This window comes from Chiloscyllium plagiosum, unplaced genomic scaffold, assembly GCF_037043375.1.
Source record: "Chiloscyllium plagiosum isolate Xiang-an unplaced genomic scaffold, Cpla_swu_hap1 HiC_scaffold_18, whole genome shotgun sequence".
Lineage (NCBI taxonomy): Eukaryota > Metazoa > Chordata > Chondrichthyes > Orectolobiformes > Hemiscylliidae > Chiloscyllium > Chiloscyllium plagiosum.
The window spans coordinates 2,968,533-2,993,302 of record NW_028270156.1 but is presented as its reverse complement, the minus strand read 5'-3'; the positions used below and the strand labels follow the sequence as shown (position 1 = coordinate 2,993,302).

Genomic DNA, 24,770 nt, shown 5'->3' with positions numbered 1-24,770 from the left:
GAAATGTGCTGTCTTGGAACTCTGTCATGGTTGCTGTAGGATTCCAAACCACAAAGTGCTCAAGTGGACGAGGGAAAAGTTTCCAAGGAAATTGCCTTTACACAGCTGTGAGATTATTTTTCTCCTAAATCAAGATTTCTACTGGGAACAGAACAAAGACAGATTTTTGACCTTTTTTCCTCCTTTTGGAAAATAGCCAAATAGTTGGGAACATCATTAATTCCTCCTTTCCTTGACTTAGTTCTCTGCTAGATACCTCCAAACACTTAGGCCTTGAGTAGAGCCAACTCTGAAGTAGCCACAGATGGACATTCCAGATTAATCTGAGGCTCCTGAAGGAGCAGCACTGAGTTCAGTAAGGCAACTATAGATGTTAAACACACAAGCTTGGAAAAGTCAAATGTCCTATGGTAAATGACAGCATGCTGGAATTTTCTTTGTCGGCATTTCACTTCTCTTCTTCCTTTACTGAAATGTCGATTTTTATGTCCAGTTCCCAGAGGCCATAACAATATTATACCACAAAGTAGTATTTCAGATATATCTCGACAGATACATGAAGGGCAGGGAGCAGAGGGATACAGATCCTTAGAAAATAGGTGCAGGTTTAGATAGAGGATCTGGATCCATGCAGGTTTGGAGGGCCGAAGGGCCTGTTCCTGTGCTGTGTTCTTTGTTCCATTGTTCAGTTTGGAGGAGGGTATGTGGGGGTGGGTGGTGAGTTAAGATGGTTTTATTGCCCCACCACCCCTTTTTTGAAGAGGTTTCTGGCCACTTGTCCTCTTTTTTTCTTTTCTGTCCACAAATTCATACCTTTCAAAGTGATTCGAACTGGTCTGACCCTTGCCCCCAGTTAGCCAACCTCTTCTCGGTAGGTCATACAAAGTCTCTGATAGATCTGATTACTAGAATTGTCAGAGGATACAGCAGTTTATAGATAAAGGGTGGTGAGTATCTGGAACACGTTGCCAGAGGAGGTGGTGGAAGTAGACACAATCGCAGCATTCAAGAAGCACCTGGACAAATACATGAATAGGAAGGGAATAGAAGGATACAGATCCTGTAAGTGAAGACAGTTTTAGTGTGGAAGAGTAAAATGTGGCAGTGCAGGCCTGGCGGCTGAAGGGCCTGTTCCTGTGCAGTATTGTTCTTTGTTCAGGGGGTCAACTAATAGAACAAAGTTCACCATTGGAAGGTCCTCCACCAACCTGGCCCAGCATTGTGGAGCAAATCCCTGCTCATCAAGGTTCCTGGGGAGGCTTTAGAGAACATTGACCACTTCCAATACCTTGATGTCCTGTTGGTTAAAGCAGCTATGGAGGAGATCCACACCATCTCCAGTGAGCTAGTACAGCCTTTGGTCGCCTGAGGAAATCCTTAGTCAAGAAGAGCATCAGATCTGACACTAAGCTCCTGGTATACGGAGCTGTGGTGGTTCCTGTCCTCCCATATGGCTCTGAGAGATGGGCTGCCTACAGTAGGCACCCTATGGTGCTGGTGCAGTCCCGACAACACTGTCTGTGCAAGGTGCTGCCAATCCAATAGGAAGGCAGATGTCCCAAAAACCAGCATCCTCAACCTGGTCACATCCCCAAAATTGAGGCACTGATCACCACCCCAACCCCCAATCGATTGTGATGGGCTGGGCTTGTCGTCCCCATGACCAAACCAAGACACCCCAAACAAGTGCTCTACTCCAAAAAACATCAGGTGGGACAGAGGAAGTGTTTCAGAGTTACGCCTCCAAAGCCTTACTGGCCCAAGGCCTTCCAAATTGGAGGAGCAGCATCTAGGAAGGCTTGGAGCACCTTAAGGCTTGCCTTCAGGAATAAATGGAAGGCAGGGGAAAACAGCACAAGGAGCACCATGCCAGATCAATGCCCCACCCACCCCTTCCCACAATCCCCTTCTGTCCCAAGTGTAACAGAGCCTGCCATAGCCGTATTGGTCTGTACAGCCACCTACTGAGTGTGGAAGAGAGTCCTCCTCATCTGCAAGGTCTGCTAATGATGCCTACCATTGGAAACATATCTGCAATTGGCTGGACAAGAAATAGTTAAAGGCTTCTGTTTATCTAATTTGTTTAAAAAAAAAATCAGCCAACAATTGAGGGATACATAATGTCTTGGATCCATTGAAGAGTGAAATTGAACAAAATCAGTTGCTGATTGAGGGCTTTTTCCTGAAACATCAATTTTCCTGCTCCTTGGATGCTGCCTGGCCTGTGCTTTTCCAGCACCACACTCTCTGGACCAAAACCGGCCACTGTGGTCCATGTGCTGTAGGTAGACCCACAATGCTCTTTAGGGAGGGAACTTCCAGGATATTGACCCAGTGACAAGTGACGCTGAAGGTGTAGTAAAGTATTTCCAAATCAGGCTAGTGAGTGGCTTGGAGAGGAACTTGCAGGGGGTGGTGTTCCCATGTATCTGCTGCACTTGTTCTTCTGGATGGAAGTGGTTGTGGTTAGAGAAGATGGATCTAAGCAGCCGTGGTGAATTTCTGCAGTGTAAGTGGTAGTGGTAGTGGTAGTGGTAGTAGTAGTACATGTTTGAGGGTGTGGTGCCAAGCAAATGTATTGTTTTCTCTCGGCTAATATAAAGTCTGAGATTTGTTGGATCTTCAAGGGCAGGACTTTCACAGTTAATGGTAGAGCCTGGGGGAGTGTTGTAGAACAGAGACCTAAACGTTCAGTGCGTAGTTCTTTGAAGGTTGTATCGCAGGTCAACAGTTGTTAAGAAGGCTTTGAGCACACTTGCCTTTATGTTCAGACCACTGAGAATAGGAGCCGGGACGTGTTGAGATTGTACAGGATGTTGGCGAGGTCTCTTGTGTACTGGGCAGTACAGTGGAGAGGCTGCATAAGCTAGGACTTTCTTCCCTGGAGCATCAGAGGTTGAGAGATGACTTATTGAAGTTTATAAAATCATGAGGGGCATAGATAACGTGAATCTTTTCCCTTGGGTTGGAGCTCAAAACTAGAGAGCATAATTTTAAGGTGAGAAGGGACAGAATTTTAAAAAGACCTAAAGGGCAACATTTTCATAGACGGTGGTTCATATGTAGAATGAACTGCCAGAGGAAGTGGTAGATACAGGTACAGTTATAACGTTTAAAAGCCATTTGGACAGGCACATGAATGGGAAAGGTTTAGCTGGATATGGGCTAAAAGTAAGCAGTTGAGAAACTTGGTCAGAATGTATGGGTTGGACCGAAGGGTCTGTTTCTGTGCTGTATGACTATGTAGCCAAGTGGGGAATGTTCCATCACACTGCTGATATGTGTCTTCTAGATGGCTTTGGAGAGTCAGGAGGTGAGTTACTCGCTATGTTCCCAGCCTCTGACCTGATTGCCCACAGCACCTAATGGATGCCCACACTCCAGCTGCTTGTTCTGTTTGAGATCTATCAAATTTTCCAGACAACCTGGTGGATAGTCTCAATGTGAATGGGAGAACATTTGAGTTTAATGGTGCTTCTAACAAATTGATTTTACCGAGAGCATTTTAAAATTGCGAACATTTTGTGCTGCGTACCGCTGCCTGAATAGTGTGATAGCACTCTATGAATTCATGAAATGTACTTCCAGATGTTACAAGCATGAAAAATAAGCCATGACCTAAAATGGCACACATCTGTTCTCCCAGTTGTTACCATCCCCTTCCCCCAGCACCCACTCCCAAACAGCTTCTATCCAAAAAGATACTTATCCAAAGGAGAAACATTCACGGTTAGTGAGGGGACAGGTGTCCGGCTTGCATACTCTTTAATACATCCTCGTTCTAAGCCCAGTCAGTATGACCCACAGTCATTCATTCTTTACCCTGAAACTGGCAGCTGGGGTTCAGTTGGGTAGCACTGTCCCTGCTGGCAGACATCCTTAGGCTTAAGGCCCCTTCCACTGAGAAATCTACACTGAAACACTCTGTTCAGGAGAAACCCTGTGGTCAGAGGGTGCTTTGCCCAGACCGAGAATTCAGGTCTGCCTTTTCAAGTGAACAAAGAACGTTACAGCACAGGAACAGGCCCTTCGGCCCCTCCAAACCTGAGCCAATCCAGATCCACTATCTAAACCTATAGCCTATTTCCTAAGGATCTGCATCCCTCTGCTCCCTGCCCATTCATGTAACTGTTCAGATGCATCTTAAATGACGCGATTAGATTAGATTACTTTACAGTGTGGAAACAGGCCCTTCAGCCCAACAAGTCCACACCGACCCGCCGAAGCGCAACCCACCCACACCCCTCCATTTACCCCTTACCTAACACTACGGGCAATTTAGCATGGCCAATTCACCTAACCTGCACACCTTTGGAGTGTGGGAAGAAACCGAAGCACCCGGAGGAAACCCACGCAGACACGGGGAGAACGTGCAAACTCCACACAGTCAGTCGCCTGAGGCGGGAACTGAACCCGGGTCTCTGGCGCTGTGAGGCAGCAGTGCTAACCACTGTGCCACCATGCTGCCCACTATTTTGTGCCCCCCTCTAGCACCTCCCAGGCATCTACCACCTTTTGCATAAAGAACTTTCCATGTATACCTCCCTTAAACATTTCCCTTCTCAACTTGAGCTTGTGACCCCTAGTAATTGAGTCCCCCACTCTGGAGGGGTGGGGGTGGGGGGGAGAAAGCTTCTTACTATCTACCCTGTCTACACCTCTCGTGATTTTGTAGACCTCAGTCAGGTCCCCCCTCAACCTCTGTCTTTCTAATGAAAATAATCCTAAGCTACTCAACCTTTCTTCATAGCTAGCACCCTCCATATCAGGCAACATCCTGGTGAACCACCTCTGCACCCTCACCAAAGTATCCACATCCTTTTGGTAATGTGGCGACCAGAATTGTATGCAGTATTCCAAACCTGACTGAACCAAAGTCTTATACAACTGTAACATGACCTGCTAACTCTTGTACTCAATACCCTGTCCGATGAAGGAAAGCGTGCTGCATGCCGCCTTGACCATTATTACCCTGTGTTGCCACCTTCAGGGAACAATGGACCTGAACACCCAGATCTCTCTGTACACCAATTTTCCCTCGATCTCTTCCATTTACTGTGTAGTTCACTCTTAAATTGGATCTTCCAAAATGCATCACCTCACATTTGCTCGGATTGAACTGCCATTTGTCTAGATCAGAGTGGTGCTGAAAAAGCACAGCAGGTCAGGCAGCATCCGAGGAGCAGGAAAAACGATGTTTTGGGCAAAAGCCCTTCATCAGAAATCGATGAAGGGCTTTTGCCCGAAATGTCGATTTTCCTGCTGCCCGGATGCTGCCTGACCTGCTGTGCTTTTCCAGCACCACTCTGATCTAGACTCTGGTTTCCAGCATCTGCAGTCCTTGTTTTTACCTAGTTGAACTGCCATTTCTCCACCCACCTGTCCAGTCTCTCTATTCTGCTGCATTCTCTGACAGTCCCCTTCACTATCTGTTACTCCACCAATCTTAGTGTCCGCTACTAATCGGACCAAATCTCTCCTGGACTCTAATTAACCTCTTTTATTTTTTTAAAAGCCTCCCACATACCGAATGTGGATTTCCCTCAAACAGCTGCTCCCGATCCACATTCCCCAGCTCCTGCCCAATTGTGGTATAGTTGGCCTTCCCCCAGTTTAGCTCTTCCTTTAGGACACTCTCGTCTTTGTCCATGAGTATTCTAAAACTAATTGAATTGTGATCACTATTCCCAAAGTAATCCCCCACTGAAACTTCACCCACCTGGCTGGGATCATTCCCCAACACCAGGCCCAGTGTGGCCCCTTCCTGAGTTGGACTATTTACATACTGCTCGAGAAAACCATCCTGGATGCTGCTTACACATTCTGCTCCATCCAATCCTCTAACACCTGAGTGAATCCCAGTCAATGTTGGGAAAATTAAAATCTCCTATCTCCTCCACCTGTTGCTCCTACATCTTTCCATAATCTCTTTACATATTTGTACCTCTATCTCCCGCTCGCTGTTGGGAGGCCTGTAGTACAGCCCCAACATTGTCACTGCACCCTTCCTATTTCTGAGCTCTGCCCATATTGCCTCACTGTTCGAGTCCTCCATAGTGCAGTCCTTCAGCACAGCTGTGATATCCTCTCTGACCAGTAATGCAACTCCTCCACCCCTTTTACCTCCCTCTCTATCCCACTTGAAGCATCGCTATCCTGGGATACAATATTTAGTTGCCAATCATGCCTTTCCCCCAACCAAGTCTGAGTAATAGCAATAACATAGTACTCCCAGGTACTAATCCAAGCCCTGGGTTCATCTGCCTTACCTACTATACCTCAGACTACAGTCTCTCTGTGTTCACCATCTGCCACTTCCTGCCTACTCTTCCCCTTAGTCATGCTGACTTCATTGCCTAGTTCCTTACAGGCTTTCATTACAACCTCCTTACTATCCACTAACCTCCTCATTTGGTTCCCATCCCACTGCCACATTAGTTTAAACCCTCCTCAACAGTGTTCGCTAAACCACCCCCAAAGACATTGGTTCCAGTCTGGCCCAGGTGTAGACTGTCCAATTTTTATTAGTCCCACCTATTCCAGAACCAGTCCCAATGTCCCAAAAATCTGAACCTCTCCCTCCTGCACCATCTCTCAAGCCACGCATTCATCCTTCCTATTCTTTTATTCCTACTCTGACCAGCACGTGGCACTGGTAGCAATCCTGAGATTACTACCTCTAAGGTCCTACTTTTTAACTTAGCTCCTAACTCCCTAAATTCTGCTTGAGGGACCTCATCTTATTTATTACCTATATCTCTGGTGTCTATATGCACCACAGTAATTGGCTGTTCACCCTCCCCCCTTCAGAATGTTTTGCAGCTGATCTGAGACATTCCTGACCTGTGCACCTGAGAGGCAACATACTATTTGGGAGTCTCCTTTTTGACCATAGAAACACCTATCTACTCCCCTTACAACTGAATCCTCCCTGACTATAGCCCTCCCATGATAGAAAAGAAATAGAAAAGTGTTATCAACCCGCCAGTGTTTTTTTTTTTGGATTAAAGGAGGAGGGTGGGTGGGAGACTCTACCCATGTAGTGCCTCAGGTTCAGCTGCTGCCTAAATATGAGTTCACTCACCTTCCCAGAGCACAATTCAACCACTCCTGAAGTGGATGAAAGTGATCCCACATCAGACTTCTTGAAGAGCAAGGTACATTTTGGAGCTTCTCCAACTCTTTTTTTTTTTTTTTTTTGGTTCCCCCCCCCTCCCCCAAATCATAAACCCCAACCCGTCCCTTCACTGAGAGCACAAGTTACAAGGTTTGGCCTTATAGCAGTGTTTAAGCAGGTAACTAGTCAAGAACAGTTAAGGGTCGACAGTAAGTGCCTCACCATCAGCAGCCTGCACATCCCATGAACAAATGCAGGTTGCCATCCTGGTGAAGCTCTTCTGCACCCCTTTCAGTGTAATTACCCCCTTTCGTATAATGCAGTGACCAGGGCTGGGCACGGTACTCCAGCTAGGGCCTAACCAAAGGTCTGTACAGCTCCAATGAAATCTCAGACTTTTAAAATCTATCCCACAACTGACAAAGACAAGTGTCCAGTGTGCGGTCTTAACTACCCTATTAACCTGCCCTGCCACCTTCCGGGATCTGTGGAAGAGCTCCCTGAGAGTTCTGGCAAGTCCCATGCTCACTGCATCCTCATGGTCCATCTCTGGCCCACTTGCAGGACAGTTCTGTTTGTCAATGCTGCACTACAATGCCATCTCACCTCGTGTAAGGGCCTTGTGTGCACATACCCAGCTGGATCCGAGTGCACACTGTGTGAAAGGAAGCGAATTGGTCCTTCTGTTATTTTTTTTTTCCCTTTCCTTTTATATAGAGGCCTAGTGCAAAACAAACCTGCCGCGGTTCTCACCCACTACTTCTGTCAAAAAATATTTTAAAATCTAATTACCAACATTGTCAGAATTATACGGCCCAGAAACAGACCCTTCAGTCCAACTCTTCCATGTTGACCAGTCATCCCTTCTGATCTAGTACCATTTGCCAACATTAGGCCCACATTCTTCCAAACCCTTCCTATTCATATACCCATCCAGATCCCTTTTAAATGCTGTAATTGTATCAGCCTCCACCACTTCCTTTGGTAGCTCATTCCACACATGCACCACCCCCTGAAAAAGTTGGCTTTTAGGTCTTTTTTATATCTTTCACGTCTCACCTTAAACCTATGCCCTCTAGTTCTGGACTCCCCCACCCCAGGGAAGAGACCTTGTCTAGTGACCTTCTCCATGCCCCTCATGATTTTATAAACCTCTAAGATCCGCCTCCGCCTCCGCTGCAGGGCAAAAGGCCCACTTTCATCTGTACTGAAACAGTGTTATACTGAATATTGAAAGTGAACTTTGTTTCTCTCGCTGCAGTTGCTGCCAGACCTGCTGAGTTTCTCCAGTGCTCTGCTTGTTCCACATCTCCTTTCTTTTCTTTTATTTGGGATCAGGACCCAGTGAGTGAAGAGCTGAATGCCATGTCTCCTAGTCCCTATCTTGGCTCTTTCTGCCCCATTTGTGAGCTTTTATCCCCCAGTAATGGGTGGGAGAGAGGGAAGGCATTGAGAGTTCTCTCCACTCCTGTCATCCTCAGTTCTTTGGAATTGTATTTCCCCCTCATATGTAAGCAGGGAAAATCCTGACCCTCTTTCTCCTGAATCACCCTTCCCTGTGGCTGAGGCACAGTACTGCTTCCACCCTTCTAGCTGAAGCTCAGTGGGAAATGTTAAGGTCAACACAAGGAACCTCCATTGTTTTGTGACATGACCATTACAATTCACTCAATAAATTGTTCTATTCTGACAATTGTGCCTTAAACATCTGGATTTCTAAGGAATTTCTCAACCTCGCAATTGTTTGCGCAAACCAGATGCCGTCGCATCAAAGATCTCAAAGACACTTTCAAAATCTGGGCTTGTTTGAGATTGAGTAACGCTGCATGACCGCTCCCGTACTGTTTACAATGTAAGCTGATTTGTATCACTGAAGATCAACTCTGCGCTGGTGTAAATATTGAATGAATCCTATATGGAAACCTCTCTACTTTCAGTCACTAAACTTGACCAGCATAGACTGACTGACTGTGTAACTTCCCATTCTGTATGAGATCTGCAGGCCACTGTAACCTCCTGAGTTAAGCAAACACACACCTCTGCTGCTATTAATGTTTCCAAAATGCAGCTCTTCCATCAACCCATCCCAGGTCAGCCAGGTTTTCTACTTGCCCTCTCTGTCAAAGAGAATATTCTGGAATATGTTGAGCACAATTGTCACTGCCATCATTGCTCTTGTAAAAGGCCACCTGGGATCAACTGACCCTGCTCAGCTTTCTACAAACTATAGCAGCAAGTGTTTAAAAACAAAGACCTTGTCATTGATGAAAGTCCTCGTGCAGAACAGTTAAACATCACAACCCTCTGTTCTGCAATAAGACCTGAACACATTCTTAGTGACACAAACACTGAACAATGCCATCAGCAAGCCTTCCTCTGCATCCCCCATATTCAATGGGAGGACTGTGGAACAGGGCAGTATCCTCAAGGCCAGGTCCAACAGCGTTCAGGTTAAGTGTCTCCAAAGCTGATGGATTTGAGCTGCCTGGGTCACTGAAATGTTTCCCTGGCTCAGTCCTGTTCCCTTAACAATGAGATGACCAGTATTCCAGGTGAACAAAGAAACCTCCCCAGAGGCAATCTGAAGCTCCCCTTCAAGTGTGGCAGCATTAAAACCAAACCTGAGGAACCGAGGAATGAGGAGAAAGTGAGGTCTGCAGATGCTGGAGATCAGAGCTGGAAATGTGTTGCTGGAAAAGCGCAGCAGGTCAGGCAGCATCCAGGGAACAGGAGAATCGACGTTTCGGGCATAAACCCTGAAGAAGGGCTTATGCCCGAAACGTCGATTCTCCTGTTCCCTGGATGCTGCCGAACCGAGGAATGAGCCTGTTAACACGATGAGGGCTTATAGTAGAACTTTCACACATGAGTAGACATCACCTCAAATCAAGCCACAGCTAGCAACAATACACCAAGACCTACTTTGCTCCCCTCTGTCCTCTGAGTAACATTTTGTAACTTAGACTTTGCACACGCCACTTTCATCTCCTCAGAAGAGATCTGACAGTTTTGCTATATAACTGTCTCTCACTTGTAATCTGAATCAATCAAACATTAAAACTGATGAATATTTAATCACAGGAAATCAAGTACTGTGAAACCAACTATCCAATAACAAAGATATTAACCATACTTGTATCTCTTGTTCAAGCTCCCTCATGGCACTTGAGTGTCCCTGGCTAGGCCAGTGTTTATTGCCCCTCAGTTGCCCTTGAGAAGGTGATGGTGGTCCATGTGACCCACAGTGCTGTTAGGGAGTTCGAGGAGTTTGACCCAATACGTAAATGTTTAACATTGAAAATATCTGTCGTACTCATAAGCAACAGATGTAACTCTTTACGGTTCAATATTGTTTCTACCCCAATTGGATTATAGCAGTTCATCTTTAACCAGAAAGGCAAGTGATTTAGAGGCGATGTAAGGGTCTGAAATTCACTGCCTGGGACCGTGGTTAAAACAGGAAACCTCACCAACTTTAAGAAGTACTTAATGAACATGTTACTACAATCCAGGCTATCAGCCAAGTGCTGAAAAGTGTGACTAGCGTAGGTTTTGCTTGTACAGACTTGATGGGCCAAAGGGGCTGCTCTTTATGCTTCTAAAATGCAGCTCATCATCGCCTATTCCTAATTGCCCTTCAAACGGTAATAAATGTTGGCACAGTCAGTGACACCCACATCTTAAAAGTGGACTTTTAAAACTTGAAATTTAAACCAAAAACCAGTTTTCCGAGGTTGAATGGAGTTTTACTTGGCCATGAATAGGCTCCTTGTTTTAAACTTACTCCAATTTTCTGACTGTCTGCCCGAGTTCCAGGTTAAATGAAATGACGGAGACATTTTGAAAATTCAAGTGACTTGGGTGATCCTGTAATTTGACACTTGGGCAATTTGTGTTCGCTATTTAAAACTAAAATGTACCACATGCAACTGCCATAATTATATTTCAAAGCATTGGTCAATATTTTACTCAACTATAGCAGCATTGATACATTTGTATAAAGTTTTTTTTCTGTTTTTGACTCTCCTCTCCATTTTCCACTTCCAACATAATCCTCCCTCTCTATACCTCTCTTCCCCACCCCTTCCCATGCCTGTCTTGTCCTTTTCCGCCTTGAACCTGCCCTCTATATTGGTCTCCAGTTTGTGGTGAATGTTTGCACTCAGTCTTTGACTTGTGTTGATGTCATTAAGAATAGACTTTTGGTGCTATACTGAGGCAATGTTTGCTTGTTTATTTCCTTCTGATCTTGTTACCGCTCCAACATTCTTTGCCAAATTAATGTTTTGTCTCTACCCCAGTGTGGAAAGGCTGTTATTTAGTCACCACCAAACCTGGTGTTTATTTGCCAACAGCCCTCCCATCCTAGATACTAATTCTAGTGACCTTCAGCTAGGGATTGAGGTGGGAGTAATCAACAGGACGGATTGTTTTAGACTGTCGGATAATGGGATTGGTTGAATGGATGTGGGAGTAGGAATGGGTAAATGTGGTCAGGGCTGTTTGTTCTTCCTGAAAATGATTAACATTCTGGTAGAATGGCAATGCCACTGTGATTTGCTGGGATACTGTCTGATGTAAAGGAAAATTTGCAAATAATTCTAGAGAAAAATGCAAAGTCCTACGTTTGTCTTTTAAAAGTGGGAGTAGACAGTTACCAATACTTGATGGATCAAGTACAAGAGTCCTTGGCTGGGAATGTTGCTGTTAGAAGCTTGAAACAAGATAATGGCAGAAGCTTCTATAGGTCGGACAGTTCTGATCCATGCACTATGCTAACGTTGTAGATTAGATTAGTTAGTGGAGGTTTAAGGTGGGGAAGTGTGATTTAGAGTTTGCTCACCGTAGAAGCTAAGTATTGACTGCTTTGAGTAACCTCCTTGTATCACCATTTTTATTTAAATGTACTTTAGGTATTGTGTGTGCTGGGCTGTCTAGATTGTGACAGTCTGTTTAAATATTCAGGGTCGTTTTGTTTACAATTTTACACCTGATACATGAGCTTGAGGGTTTTTGTCTTCATTCATTCACCTTATTTGGTCATAATATAAAACAACGGTGTTTGAATTCTTCTTTTTCCATTGTGCAGGCATTTGTGATCGCCTTCACCTCTGGCTTCATCCCACGCCTCGTCTTCTTGTACTTGTACAGTCCTGACGGCACACTGCACGGGTTCACCAATAACACGTTGTCCTATTTCAATGTCAGCCACTTCGAGCCAGGATCAGAGCCTATTGATCCAGGGGCAGTTGGATACAAGGTTGAGATCTGCAGGTAGAATTTCTCTCATTACTTGAATTGCTTCAAAGCAGGTTTTTCCTCTTGCAGTTCACACCCTGAAACACACTGCCTCCAGATTTCTGACACAAATTGTAATAAAAGCAGAATTAAAGAAATATTCATTACCAACCTCTTTTATTTTGAACCTGACACTGTTGGTCAAAGATGTTTAAGCATTAACCATGTTATCAAAAGCAATTAAAATCATTGATAACCTGGCTCGCTACTTTAGATTTTTATATTCAATGTACAAGGCATTTTCAAAGCAGTCTACGGGAATAAACGATGTAAGAGCAAATTTGTTTGCACACTTTCCAAAGCTGCTGCTTGACCCACTGATTTCCAGCATTTTTTGGTTTCAGTCTATTGGAATATTAGATAAGTTATTGATAGGCAGGTAGTGAAATTGAATTTGATAAATTTGTTTTGCCTGCTGAGCCGATTATTGAAAATAATCAATCGCACGAACAAGGAGCGAGAGTACACTAGTCAACTGCTTCAAGCCTGCGCCACCATTCAATAAGATCATACCTGATCAGAGTTTACCCTCCACTCTATAGTCCTGCAATATCCCCAAAAGTCTTCATTCTCCCACCCCCCCCCCCCATATTCAAGAATGTAATTACTTTTGCCTTAAAAAGCACTTTTCATCCTTTTCTCTCCTCAATTTTATCTGTTCTTTCTGTATAAGTTACTTAGAATGTGTTCAAGTAAATGCAAATGGACATAAGCAAGTTTCCTATTAATCAAATCCCAATGTTGCTTCTAATAATTACAGTCATCTTTGTAGCCAATAATGTAGTCATTATTATTAATGATCCCAACACAGCACCTTCACGGGAAAACCAGTGTTGAATATTCAAAATTATGTCTTTATAGATATAAAGACTACAGGGAGCCTCCATGGTCTTCTCAACCATATGATCTGTCAAAGGAATACTGGTCTGTGTTAGCAGCCAGACTGGCTTTTATCATCATTTTCCAGGTAAGTGATTTGAATCTCTGCCCCTATTGGTTGACCACACTTGGAATTGGACCCCCTAAATGTAATTCCCAGCTTCCCTTCCATCGTAGAGGGTCATGAGGGAATCTGGGTAAGTCCAGTTTCCATCATCGAGGAGGAGGAATAGAACAAATCCTGTCTCCCCTGTAGTAAGAGGGGGTGGGCTGTACTGCACTGAAAATTGCACTGTGCATTTTGCTCACTTGAGAAATCAGTCAGAATCGAGAAGGAGGTAAAGGAATTCCTGTTCTAAAAGTAGGTGCAGTGATCCTGCTGCTTAATGACACTTCCCATTTTTGCACTAGAGGCAACAGTGTTAACTCTGTCTCCCTGGGTTGCCCCACTCCTTGTTAACCTCTTGAGCAACGTTTTACCTCATCCATGGCAATTGTCATTTACCAAACTATGTAGTAATAGTAATCTGTATGTATCCCCCTCCAATCTACCTACAAATAGGTGGAAAGATAGATTGAGAGCAGATGCATGCAATTAAGATAGATTTTGACAGATTAAGTAGCTGGGCAATAGGATCATGGCTGATCGAATCTTCCTCCCGTGCACTTGCATGCACTTTCCCTGTAACTCTTGATTCCCTGACTGATCAAGAATCTCTCTATCTCAGCCTTACACAAGGACTCTGCCCCCTTAGCTTTCTGTAGCAAGTTATTCCAGAGAAAGACAACCCTTACCAAGAAAAACGTCCTCCTCATTTCAGTATTAAATTGTTGCCCCTTTACTCTCAGACTATGCCCTCTGGTCTGAGGCACTCCCATGAATGGAAACTCCTCCTCACCACGCCCCTCTGTCAAGTCCCTTCAGAAACCTATACATTTCAATGAGATCACCTCTCATTCTTAACTCCAGGGAGTAGAGTCCCAACCTGTTTAGCCATTGCTCATAAGGCAACCCCTCCATATATGGGATTATCCTAGTGAACCCTCTCTGAACTGTTGCTCATGAAATTACCTCTTTCCTGAAATAAGGGTCCAAAACTGCTCTCAACACTCCAGATATGATCTCCCCTGCACCTTGCATGGCTACAGTAAGACTTCCCTACTCTTCTTCTCCAACCCCCTTGGAATAAGGGCCAACATTCCAATAGCCTTCCTGATTTCCTGCTGCCCCTGTGTGCTAGCTTTGTATTTCATGGACAAATCCCCCAAGTCCCTTTGTGTCACAGCTTTCTGCAGTTTGTCTCAATTTAAATATCCTGTACTTTTGTTTTCCCTTCCTAAATAAACAAATCACATGTTCCCACATTATACTCAATTTGCCAACTTTTTGCCACTCCCCTAACCCCCCCGATATCTCTGTAAACTGTGTATCAGCCCTCTCAACCTGCCTTTCCACCTACTTATTGTGTTGTCTGCCAACGTAGCTACAGTACATTCATTTCCTCCAAATCATTCCTATATATTCTAACAGTTGCAGTCCCAACACTGATGCCTGTGGAATCCCATTGGTCAGGAGTTACCAGTTTGAAAAAATGAATCACTTATTCCCCATTTGCTGTTTCATGCCCATTAGCCAAATTTCTGTCTGTGCCAATATATAACAACCTTTTGTGTGGTACCTTGGTGGAAGTCCAAATACTAACCCATCTACTGGATCCCCTCTACCAATTCTGGCTGAGACATTGGACTAATTAGTTAGAGCTTTTTGACAATGTGATTTCCCTTCCACGAAGCCAGGTTGATTCTGCTTGATGAGATCATAATTTTCCAAATATTCTACCACTAACTATTTAATTGATTCTAGTATTTTTGCCAACAATAGATGTTAGGCTAATCAGCCTATAGTTACCTGCTTTTTGCCTGCCTCCTTCCCTTTGAGTAGGAGTGTCATTTGATAGCTTTCCAATCCTCTTTACTTCCCAGAATCCAAGGAATACTGGAAAATTACAGCAAATGCATCCTGCTATTGCTCCTTTAGGATCCTATGATAGAAGCTTTAAGACCAAGGAATGTATTGAACTTATACCTAATTGGTTTGCCTTTAGTGATGGTGATGGAACTTAATGAAATGTTTTGAAGCATCTTCCACCACAAAGACTGATGCAAAATATCTGGTAAACACCTTGTTTCCCCATTATTATCTTCCCAGATTTATTTTCTGAGGACCCTGTTTGTTTTGACCCGTCTCATTTATATTTTAAAGAAGATTTGACTGTCAGTTTTTACATTCCTTGTGGTTTATTTGTCTTTTTGGAGCTTTGGGACAATCACAGACTTTTGACTCCTTATGCTTTTTCTTTTAACTTATTACTCTTCCTAGTTCCTTTGTTGGCCATGATTGGTTTCTCTCTCTTGAAGTCTTCCCTCCTTACTGGGATGTATTCTTACTGAGAGTCATGAATTGCCTCTTTAAGCAGGCAGTGATAGACTCTGACTGTCATTCCAGCAAATCTATCCACCCGGTTCATTTTAGCTAACTCCTATCCTCATTTTATTGTAATTCCAACTTTAAGTTTAAGTACTGTTTTCCTGATCCAAGTTTCTCACACTCAAAATGAATATTAAATTCTATCATTGGATGATCTGTACTTCCTTAGGAAATCTTTTACTCCAAGGTCCTGCCTTGTTACCCATTACCAAAGCCAAGTTAGCCTACTCACTGTTTGGTTCCATGACACATTTCTCAAAGCAACTATCTCTAACATGGTCTGAATTTGTCATGTCTACCCTTTCCAATTTGATTAGCCCAATCAATATGAAGATTAAAATCTGCCATAAACATTGCTCTTTTTTTTTTATTACATGTTGCTTTTTTTTGAGTTATAGCCTTTCATACAGAGTAGCTACTGGTTGGGGTCTAAACACTCCTACCAAATGCTGTCTTTCCTTGCTGATCTTTACTTTGGCCCAAATGGACTCTTGTCTGTGTCTAGGTTATCTCTCTCAGCTGTCCTCATTTCATCACTTACTAACAGTACTGTCCCACCACATTTTCCACTCCTCCTGTGCCTCTGAAAGGTTGTTAAATTCCCAGTTGTGATAATCTTGTAAACATGTTTCTGCAATGGCTGTGGGATTATAATCACTTCATTTGCACAGCCAGCTCATCTGCCATATTCTGAGTTTTTCATGCATTAAGATATATAGCTTTTAAGTTTATTTTGTTATCAAATTTCCCAACACTTTGTTTTCTCAGTGCAATGTGACATTTGCACGTTCTGTCCCTTCCTTTTTAGTTTCTAGAACCAATTGACCCCATCACCATCCTGAAATCTTACCTTCTCCTTTTACCTTTGCTGGTTTTGTAACTTTCTATGCAACTGAACCCACCCACGACCCCAATCCACACTTTAACAGCCCTGATTATGTGATTTGCCAGGACCCTCTGATTCCTGCTGGATTCAGGTGGAGTTTAGATCAGAGTGGTGCTAGAAAAGCACAGCAGGTCAGGCAGCATCCGAGGAGCAGGTAAATCGACGTTTCGGGCAAAAGCCCTCCATCAGGACAGGATTCAGGTGGAGCCTGTCCCAGCCAAACAGGCCCATCCTTACCCAATATTCCGTGAATTCAAATCAGTTTCTCCCACTCCGATCTTTGATTGTTACTATTGTAAAATGTGCATTGTATTTATTTGAGAAATAGGTGACCAGATTGGAGACAGGTGTCAGTTTGTAAATTATTTGGAATAAATGGAAGGCAGCATGTCGTATTGTATTCCCTTCAGTGTTATTCTATGGAGACCTAGAAATTCAAATAAATAATAATTTGCACGTTCAGGTAGGTAAAGCCATAAATAATTTGTTTTGTATTTTAAATGGAGACATAAAGTAAAAGGGAAATGAGGAATTCAGCCTAAATATTAATTTGATTAGTTCAATTTTAGATTAGGTAGTTGAGCATACTTTTTAATGTCCGTTATTTTGCAATGAATGTAATAATTCCATGCCTAGATTAGCAAACGAGACCTGGAGTCAGTTTAACCAATTTTTAATTTAGTTGCTCAAATACATTTGCAATTTTAAAAAAAACAAACTATCGAGTATCAACTGGGATGTCATGAAAGCTCATCTGGCTCACTGAGTTGAGGAAGGAAATCTGTCATCCCTACCTGGTCTGACCCCTATGTGACTCCAGGCACCCCAAAGCAAGTGTTCCAGACTTGCAACTGTCCTCTGAAATGGCAGAGCAATGCAGGGTTTTATCAAGGAGATGGTTCCTCACCATCTTCCCAGGAAGTTAGGGGTGGACAATAAATGGTGGTCTGGATCAGTGGTGCTGGAAGAGCACAGCAATTCAGGCAGCATCCGAGGACAGGCAAAATCCTCTCTCTCTACAAGAATCTCAGGGATCTCTCCACGCTTCAGGCTCTCTGCCTTTATTCCTGATGAAGGGCTTTTGCCCGAAACGTGATTTTTGCCTGTCCTCGGATGCTGCCTGAATTGCTGTGCTCTTCCAGCACCACTGATCCAGAGTCTGGTTTCCAGCATCTGCAGTCATTGTTTTTATCTAATAAATGGTGGTCTTGCTGCTGAATCCCCACATCTCAACACATTTTTTAAACCTTTTTAATCCCGATGATGCCAGATAAACACCATGTAGCTAGTTTTAAAAAGTCTCTATTCAAAGTGTTCTCTGAAGCAAAGAAGACCAAGAAGAAATTGGTTCTCTTTTAAATTGTGAAGGTTTCTGATCAGTGAATATTATTTTGATCTCAGCTCAAAAGTTCATGGCAATGAGCCATCAGATTTAAACCGAGGAGGACAGGAACAAAGCAGTGTTTCTTACTGCAGGAGGTTGGTGTCTGGCTACTGTCTTGGTGACTGATTCCTGCATTTAGATTCAAAGCAGGGCCGTGAGCAGATGGTTGGAATTGCTCTGGGTCCCTCTTTGAAATGAGTCAGCACAGAGACAATTAACTTGTTTAGAAAGTTAGGAAAAAGTAAAACTGATTTTTTTTGTTCATTCTTGTGTTTTATTTCTGCATCAGTTCCCTCACTGCCCTTGGCACAACACCATAGGAATAAGAGAGGCCATCCTGTTTCTGGGGGTAATAACCCAGCTACGTTCTCCAATCTCCCCTTCAGTCCTATATCCTCACCAGTGACTCATTGTCTGGACCCACTTTGGTTTTGTTCCCTATTCATCCTGTTGAACACTAAGGCGGGTTTGACTGTTAACTCATTTGCTTTCCCTTGTTCACCTTGGCCCCTCAGATTTTTGTCCACCTACCTTTCCTTGCTAGTTCCTGTTCCTACTTAAAATAAATTAATCACTGACTCTTTCACATGAGATGTGCCTCCCTGTTATTCCATCTCTTCAATTCTCATCTTGTTAGAATCGTAGAATCACTACAGTATGGAAGCAAACCAGTTAGACCATTAAGTCCACACCAATCTTCCAAAGAGCATCTCACCCAGACCCTTTCCCCACCCTCTCCCCGTAACCCATGGCCAACCCACCTACCTGCGCATGCCTGGATACTATGGGCAATTCAAAGTTTGTGAGAAGATTTGTAGCTCGGGTGCTCGTTGTTGTGGTTCTGTTCGCCGAGCTAGGAATTTGTGTTGCAGACGTTTTGTCCCCTGTCCAGGTGACATCCTCAGTGCTTGGGAGCCTCCTGTGAAGCGCTTCTGTGATCTTTCCTCCGGCATTTGTAATGGTTTGAATCTGCCGCTTCCGGTTGTCAGTTCGAGCTGTCCGCTGCAGTGGTCGGTATATTGGGTCCAGGTCGATGTGCTTATTGATTGAATCTGTGGATGAGTGCCATGCCTCTAGGAATGCCCTGGCTGTTCTCTGTTTGGCTTGCCCTATAATAGTAGTGTTGTCCCAGTCGAACTCATGTTGCTTGTCATCTGCATGTGTGGCTACTAAGGATAGCTGGTCGTGTCGTTTCGTGGCTAGTTGGTGTTCATGGATGCGGATCGTTAGCTGTCTTTCTGTTTGTCCTATGTAGTGTTTTGTGCAGTCCTTGCATGGGATTTTGTACACTACGTTGGTTTTGCTCATGCTGGGTATCGGGTCCTTTGTCCTGGTGAGTTGTCTGAGAGTGGCTGTTGGTTTGTGTGCTGTTATGAGTCCTAGTGGTCGCAGTAGGGTCCAGCACATCGACCTGGACCCAATATACCGACCACTGCAGCGGACAGCTGGAACTGACAACCGGAAGCGGCAGATTCAAACCACTACAAATGCCGGAGGAAACAACACAGAATCGCTTGACAGGAGGCTCCCAAGAACTGAGGATGTCACCTAGACAGGGGACGAAACCTCTGCAACACAAATTCCCAGCTCGGTGAACATAACCACAACTATGAGCAATTTAACATGGCCAATCCACCTAATCTGCACATTTTTGGACAATGGGAGGAAACCAGAGCACCTGTAGGAAACCCAGGCAGACACAAGGAGAATGTACAAACTCCCCAGACAGTTACTGAGTGTGGAATCGAACCTAGGTCCCTGGTGCTGTGAGGCAGCAGTGCTAACCACTGAACTGCAGTGTTCTTTAACTCCCCCTTTCTCTCTCACTCCTATGTAATAGCTAATAGCATCTTGAATTATTGTCAGCAAAGTTACAGCCAATTTTACAGGTTTAATTTGACACGTACACCAATGTGTTCATATTGCATTAATTGCAAAGCACTTGATGTCAGGATTTCAGATTTTGATCTGGATTGAGATGTACAAATATATTTTCTGAATATAGATCCTTCAGCTGTGTAATGCTCCTGAACCAATGTCAACTCTTCCTTTGTAAGATTCCACTAATTGCCCCCTCTCCTGTGTCTTTCCAGAACCTCGTTATGTTTATGAGTGACTTTGTGGACTGGATGATCCCAGACATTCCCAAGGAAATCAGTGAGCGCATGTCTAAAGAGAAGTCTTTATTGGTGGATCTCTTCCTGAAAGAAGAGCAGACCAAACAGCACATAGTGGAGGTCCTCTCTTCCCAAGAGAAGGAGAGGAAAGACGAAGACCTTGATGAAAACCCCAACGAGAATGATGCCGAGCCACTTGAAAACTGCACTGAAGATGCAGATGCTTCCCACTGCAAGTTCAATAATGCAGGACCGGAAGTTATATAGAAACTGCTTTAAAGTAAACCTGTGTTTCTTTAGTTGGGGCATTCCATGAAATGGCAAGGTGTCACTCAATAAGGAGCAGCAAATCCCTGATCTGTGCTAACAGCTCCCGAGGTGAACAGTTCTGTTTTGCTGCTCGTGTTGCCATTTTGAAAATGTTGATGCAAGAACTACTTCCTTTTACAGATGTGGTGGACCATGATTTGACTCTTTAAAAATAGTTTATATTTTTACACCATGCAAGGCAGGGATTGTCATTACTTTGTATTCCACAGGAAGGCTTTTCCAGATATTTTCCATCTCCGAAGTAACAGTACAAACAAGCCTGATCATTAGCTTAAAAATAATTCACGGCAATGGTGACAAGTTTCCTTTTCAGATTGCTTTCTTGCCATAACTATAATATACTGTCTTTTTATTCGAGATATTTCTGGTTTAATTGGGAATTGAGTCTCCATTTTTGTTTCCTTAACTGTTTGGGTAAAGGCAGATTTCACCCCGCTGCCCAAAGTTTAAAGTGATTCGTTTTCACGGCAAACCAAAGTTGCCGTGTTCTGCACAGAGTGCCTCGTTTCATTTTGAGGGAAGTAAATGTGGGAAATGTAATAGTTAATCGGGAACTTGTAAACAATTGGTGTGATTTGAGTGTTATGTGAATCCAAAAGCAGCCTGGCACTTCCTATTCAGTGCACCTTACCCTCTTGATAGTTGATCATTCATCGTAATCAATGGAAAATCCTGGAATAGCTTCCACAGCAAATTGGTTCTATCCATATGAGCGCCTTAGGGAGCATTTAGAAGCAGCCTCACACTAACTAATGTTACAGAGGAGCCAGCTAACTTAATGGCAGTGCCACCAATGCCTGGATGTTTTATAAGTACCATTTCCTTCCTGTGGTAATGAAACCAAGTTTGCCGTCTGATTTTGTTTTCACAATGGGGCCTTAGTGGGAGAATTCAATGATATAGTTATCTTCAACTCATGCACCTTTAACTTTTAGCAAAGACTGCAGGACCCTGAATGACGCACAAACCATTTACTAGCTTGAGTAGATAGGTTATTAGCATTCAATAATATGATTGGCTGAATAAAGGGGATTAATTCCTGGTGGAGTCCCAAATTCTACGAATTGTTTCTGAAACTAATAGTGGGGACACGTTTTAGGATCCCATTTCAAACTGAGAAATAATTACATTCAGTAAACTTTCTGGATGTTGATATTTTGATACAGGAAACTAAATTGTTTAGAGGAAAAGACTATCCTGTCATCCTTTTATCCTTCTATCTCTGTTTCTATCTCTCCTTTTTTGCCTTTTCTCCCTCCCTTCCTCATTCTTCACCATGTTTCCCCCCCCCCTTCCAAAATCCCACATTCTATCCGCTCCTGCCCATCAACCCGCACCCTACCCCCCCCACCAATAAAGCTGACTATAGTTACAATTATTTTCTTAAATGGATCTAATGCTAACTGTGTGAGATGGTGCCATTGACAGTGCTGTTACCTTCCAGCCACCCTAGCTCCTACAACTGGAAGGTAAAGCTGTAGGCTCCGAGTTGGTTCAGTATAATTTTGGATTTCATCAAAGCTATTTTATTATCAATGGTCAAAATCGACACATTTCATGTTTCGATTTTGAAAATTAGCAACTTTTAAAGAATGTGCACTTTAGTGTTTTTAACTTTTTTGAATTGGGTTATAACTAAAATTATCATTTCAGCAGAACATTGTCCATTTTTATGAGGGTGATTTTCACTTTGTAGAGGGTTAACCTGTGACACTGTACCTCAGCTGTATACAACATCCTTCACTGATTGCATTCAGAGTAACCTCTCAGTGGTGTCATCAGTATAGGTTGTAGATATTACTTTCCCATAATTTGCATTTCAAAGCATATTTATCTTTTGTGTATTTTTACAGTTTGTGAAGAAATTCTTTAATTTATGTCTGTGTTCCAACTCTCGCATAATTTCTAAATGCTCTTTAAAACAAACAATATTGTTTAAATTTTCCAATTGTAAGTTCTGGTGATACAACTGCACAGAGTTCCCTCTGTCAGCCACTACTGAAATAAAATGACTAGCTAGTAATGCTTAATACATACACTTCCACCCAGATAACTGATGTCTTGAAATTAAAAAAATCTTAGTTTAAATGAATGCTCAGTTAGGCTTTCCCTAACATTTATCTTGTGTTCATGATGAGCCTGTAAAAGGCAGTCCATTATGAACCGTAATTGTTTTTACACAAAGTACATTAGGCTAGTACAGACCTAGAAACGTGGTAAATAACTCACTGGGAAATGCTTTTTCCCTCTAATCTGAGAGAATGTACAAATCTTGTACCTTAAACCAAAGTCACTAATTAAGATTGCATCACCCAACCGAAAATTAAACATGCTCTATGTCAATGTAAAATTCAGCATTCAAAATAACAAATTCAAAATTCAATAAACAACAACATCTCTTTTAGAAAAGATAAATCATTCACTTTAAATTGTATCTTGATTTGTGTTGATTAAAGTAGAAATTCATAGAAAGTAATCTGCCAATAAGACATGAACTGGACTGTGAGCAGTATGATCTATTTGCATTGAGTAAGGGATGTTACAAACAGCATTGCTATTCTTCATACTTTGAACAGTTTGAAGGACTGTTTGCAAATAAAGTTGAAAATTTGATGCTTTACATAGATTCACATTCTCCTTTTGTGAGATTCTGAAGCATGTTATTTTAAGTGGGGATTCTACAAAGCTCTACTGAGTATTGTAGAAGGGGAGATCATTTTGGGATGCTGATACACTTCTGATGTAGGCTGTAGATTCAGATTTCCACTCTGCTGGAGAATATTTCTTTGCAAACTGTTTTATAATTTGTAAAATAAAGAACTGAGACCAGAGATCCCTTCCTTTATCATGTTCTGAAATTGACATTGCTGCCATTCTATTTTGTTTTAACATATTTCTCTCCATTATCAAAACACACTAGGCCATGGTATGTTGAAATGTATGCCTTTCACGTTTTGCTTTAAAACAACTTTACTCTTTTGGAAGAAAATTTATTTAGGTCATTCTTCACTGTCCACAATAGACTTTTGAGAAGAAAGTCTTGCCATTTTTTTTTCAAGAAAGAAACGACATCATTTGTGTGCAAAGATTTTGTTTCCCGTTTATCTGAGAGTGTTGGCTGAATCACATGTAAAAGCACATTGAAAATTGTGGAAATGCAGGGAACCAGATAACAGCTTAGAATTCTGAAAACTCTTAAGTCTCAGCCTGTTAAAATATTTTTGTATAAAACTATTCATTATCCTGAAAAGTTTAACAAAGTACTCATTTGCAGCTTGCCTGTGATTCTAAGTTTGATAATTTGTTGAAATACTATCCTGTTAATGAAGCACAAATGTACATCAATTCGCTCCTTCGAAATGGGTCCTTGGCAATATTTTGCTGTTCAATTTGTCATCGTGTCCCCCGTTCTCTCCTTCCTTAATCAGTGTATTAATGATGTAACCTATTCTATTGTAAGGAAGTTTGCATATGAGCAACTATTTCCTAATCCTGATCTATACTGTTTGACAGGACTCCAATGTAATGGTACTTTAATGACTTTGACATAATTTTATCTTTATACAACTATGCAAAATAATATGAATAATGAATATATGCCGGAACAAATAAAGTTCAGTTTTAGGGTTTTTATTTGAAGATGTCCTTTATCCTGTTCTATATTATTACATTTCTCATAGTTACACTTCACCATCTCTTGGCCCCTCTGGAGGACACACATTTAATTGACTTTCCCCCAGCCCAGGAGCTATTAACTGAACTGTGATGAACTTTGTCTTAATTTGAGTTTTTTATTATGATGCATGACTTCTGTCATTGATGTAGGTGCAGAGGTGGGGTGACCCATAAAGCTTTTCACTGTATTTTTTCATGTAAAATTACACATGACAATAAATTTCTAATCTGTTCTAAATGATGTGACAATATAGGGGATTTCATGCACCCATCACAATGAAAGCCATTAATGCTGATCTCACGCCATGATGGGTAAGACATCAGTCGCCCGAGGGAAGCGGGGAATGGGCCTGAGGGAATCTCCACTAACCACAGCAGCATGTCCGTCAGGCTCGTTTCTGAACCTATCGTCATCAGCCGTGGCTCACGAAGCCCTATCTGCTGCTGCAGAAGGGCACCAGGCAATCCCACAGCCATCTGGGAAGGGTCACTCTTTCAAAGGCACTTTGAACCCGAATGAGGGAATCTGGCATCAGGAAAGAGGGGCTACCCGTTGTAAACCAAGCTAGTCCTTACCTCTGACAATCCACCACATC

At 42.8% G+C, this 24,770-nt stretch overlaps 1 protein-coding gene across 15 annotated transcripts in view; it reads left to right on the top strand.

The window, feature by feature from the left end:
• Nucleotides 1-24,128, top strand: part of ano1a (anoctamin 1, calcium activated chloride channel a) — a 228,939-nt gene extending 204,811 nt beyond the window's left edge. For all 15 annotated transcript variants that reach the window (XM_043705340.2, XM_087996249.1, XM_087996250.1 and 12 more), the window contains 3 exons: nucleotides 12,207-12,391; nucleotides 13,277-13,382; nucleotides 20,146-24,128. In XM_043705340.2, coding sequence (XP_043561275.2) covers nucleotides 12,207-12,391; nucleotides 13,277-13,382; nucleotides 20,146-20,436 — 582 coding nt within the window. In that variant the 3' untranslated portion in view covers nucleotides 20,437-24,128. The remainder of the gene's footprint in view (nucleotides 1-12,206; nucleotides 12,392-13,276; nucleotides 13,383-20,145) is intronic.
• Nucleotides 24,129-24,770: the final 642 nt, after the last annotated feature.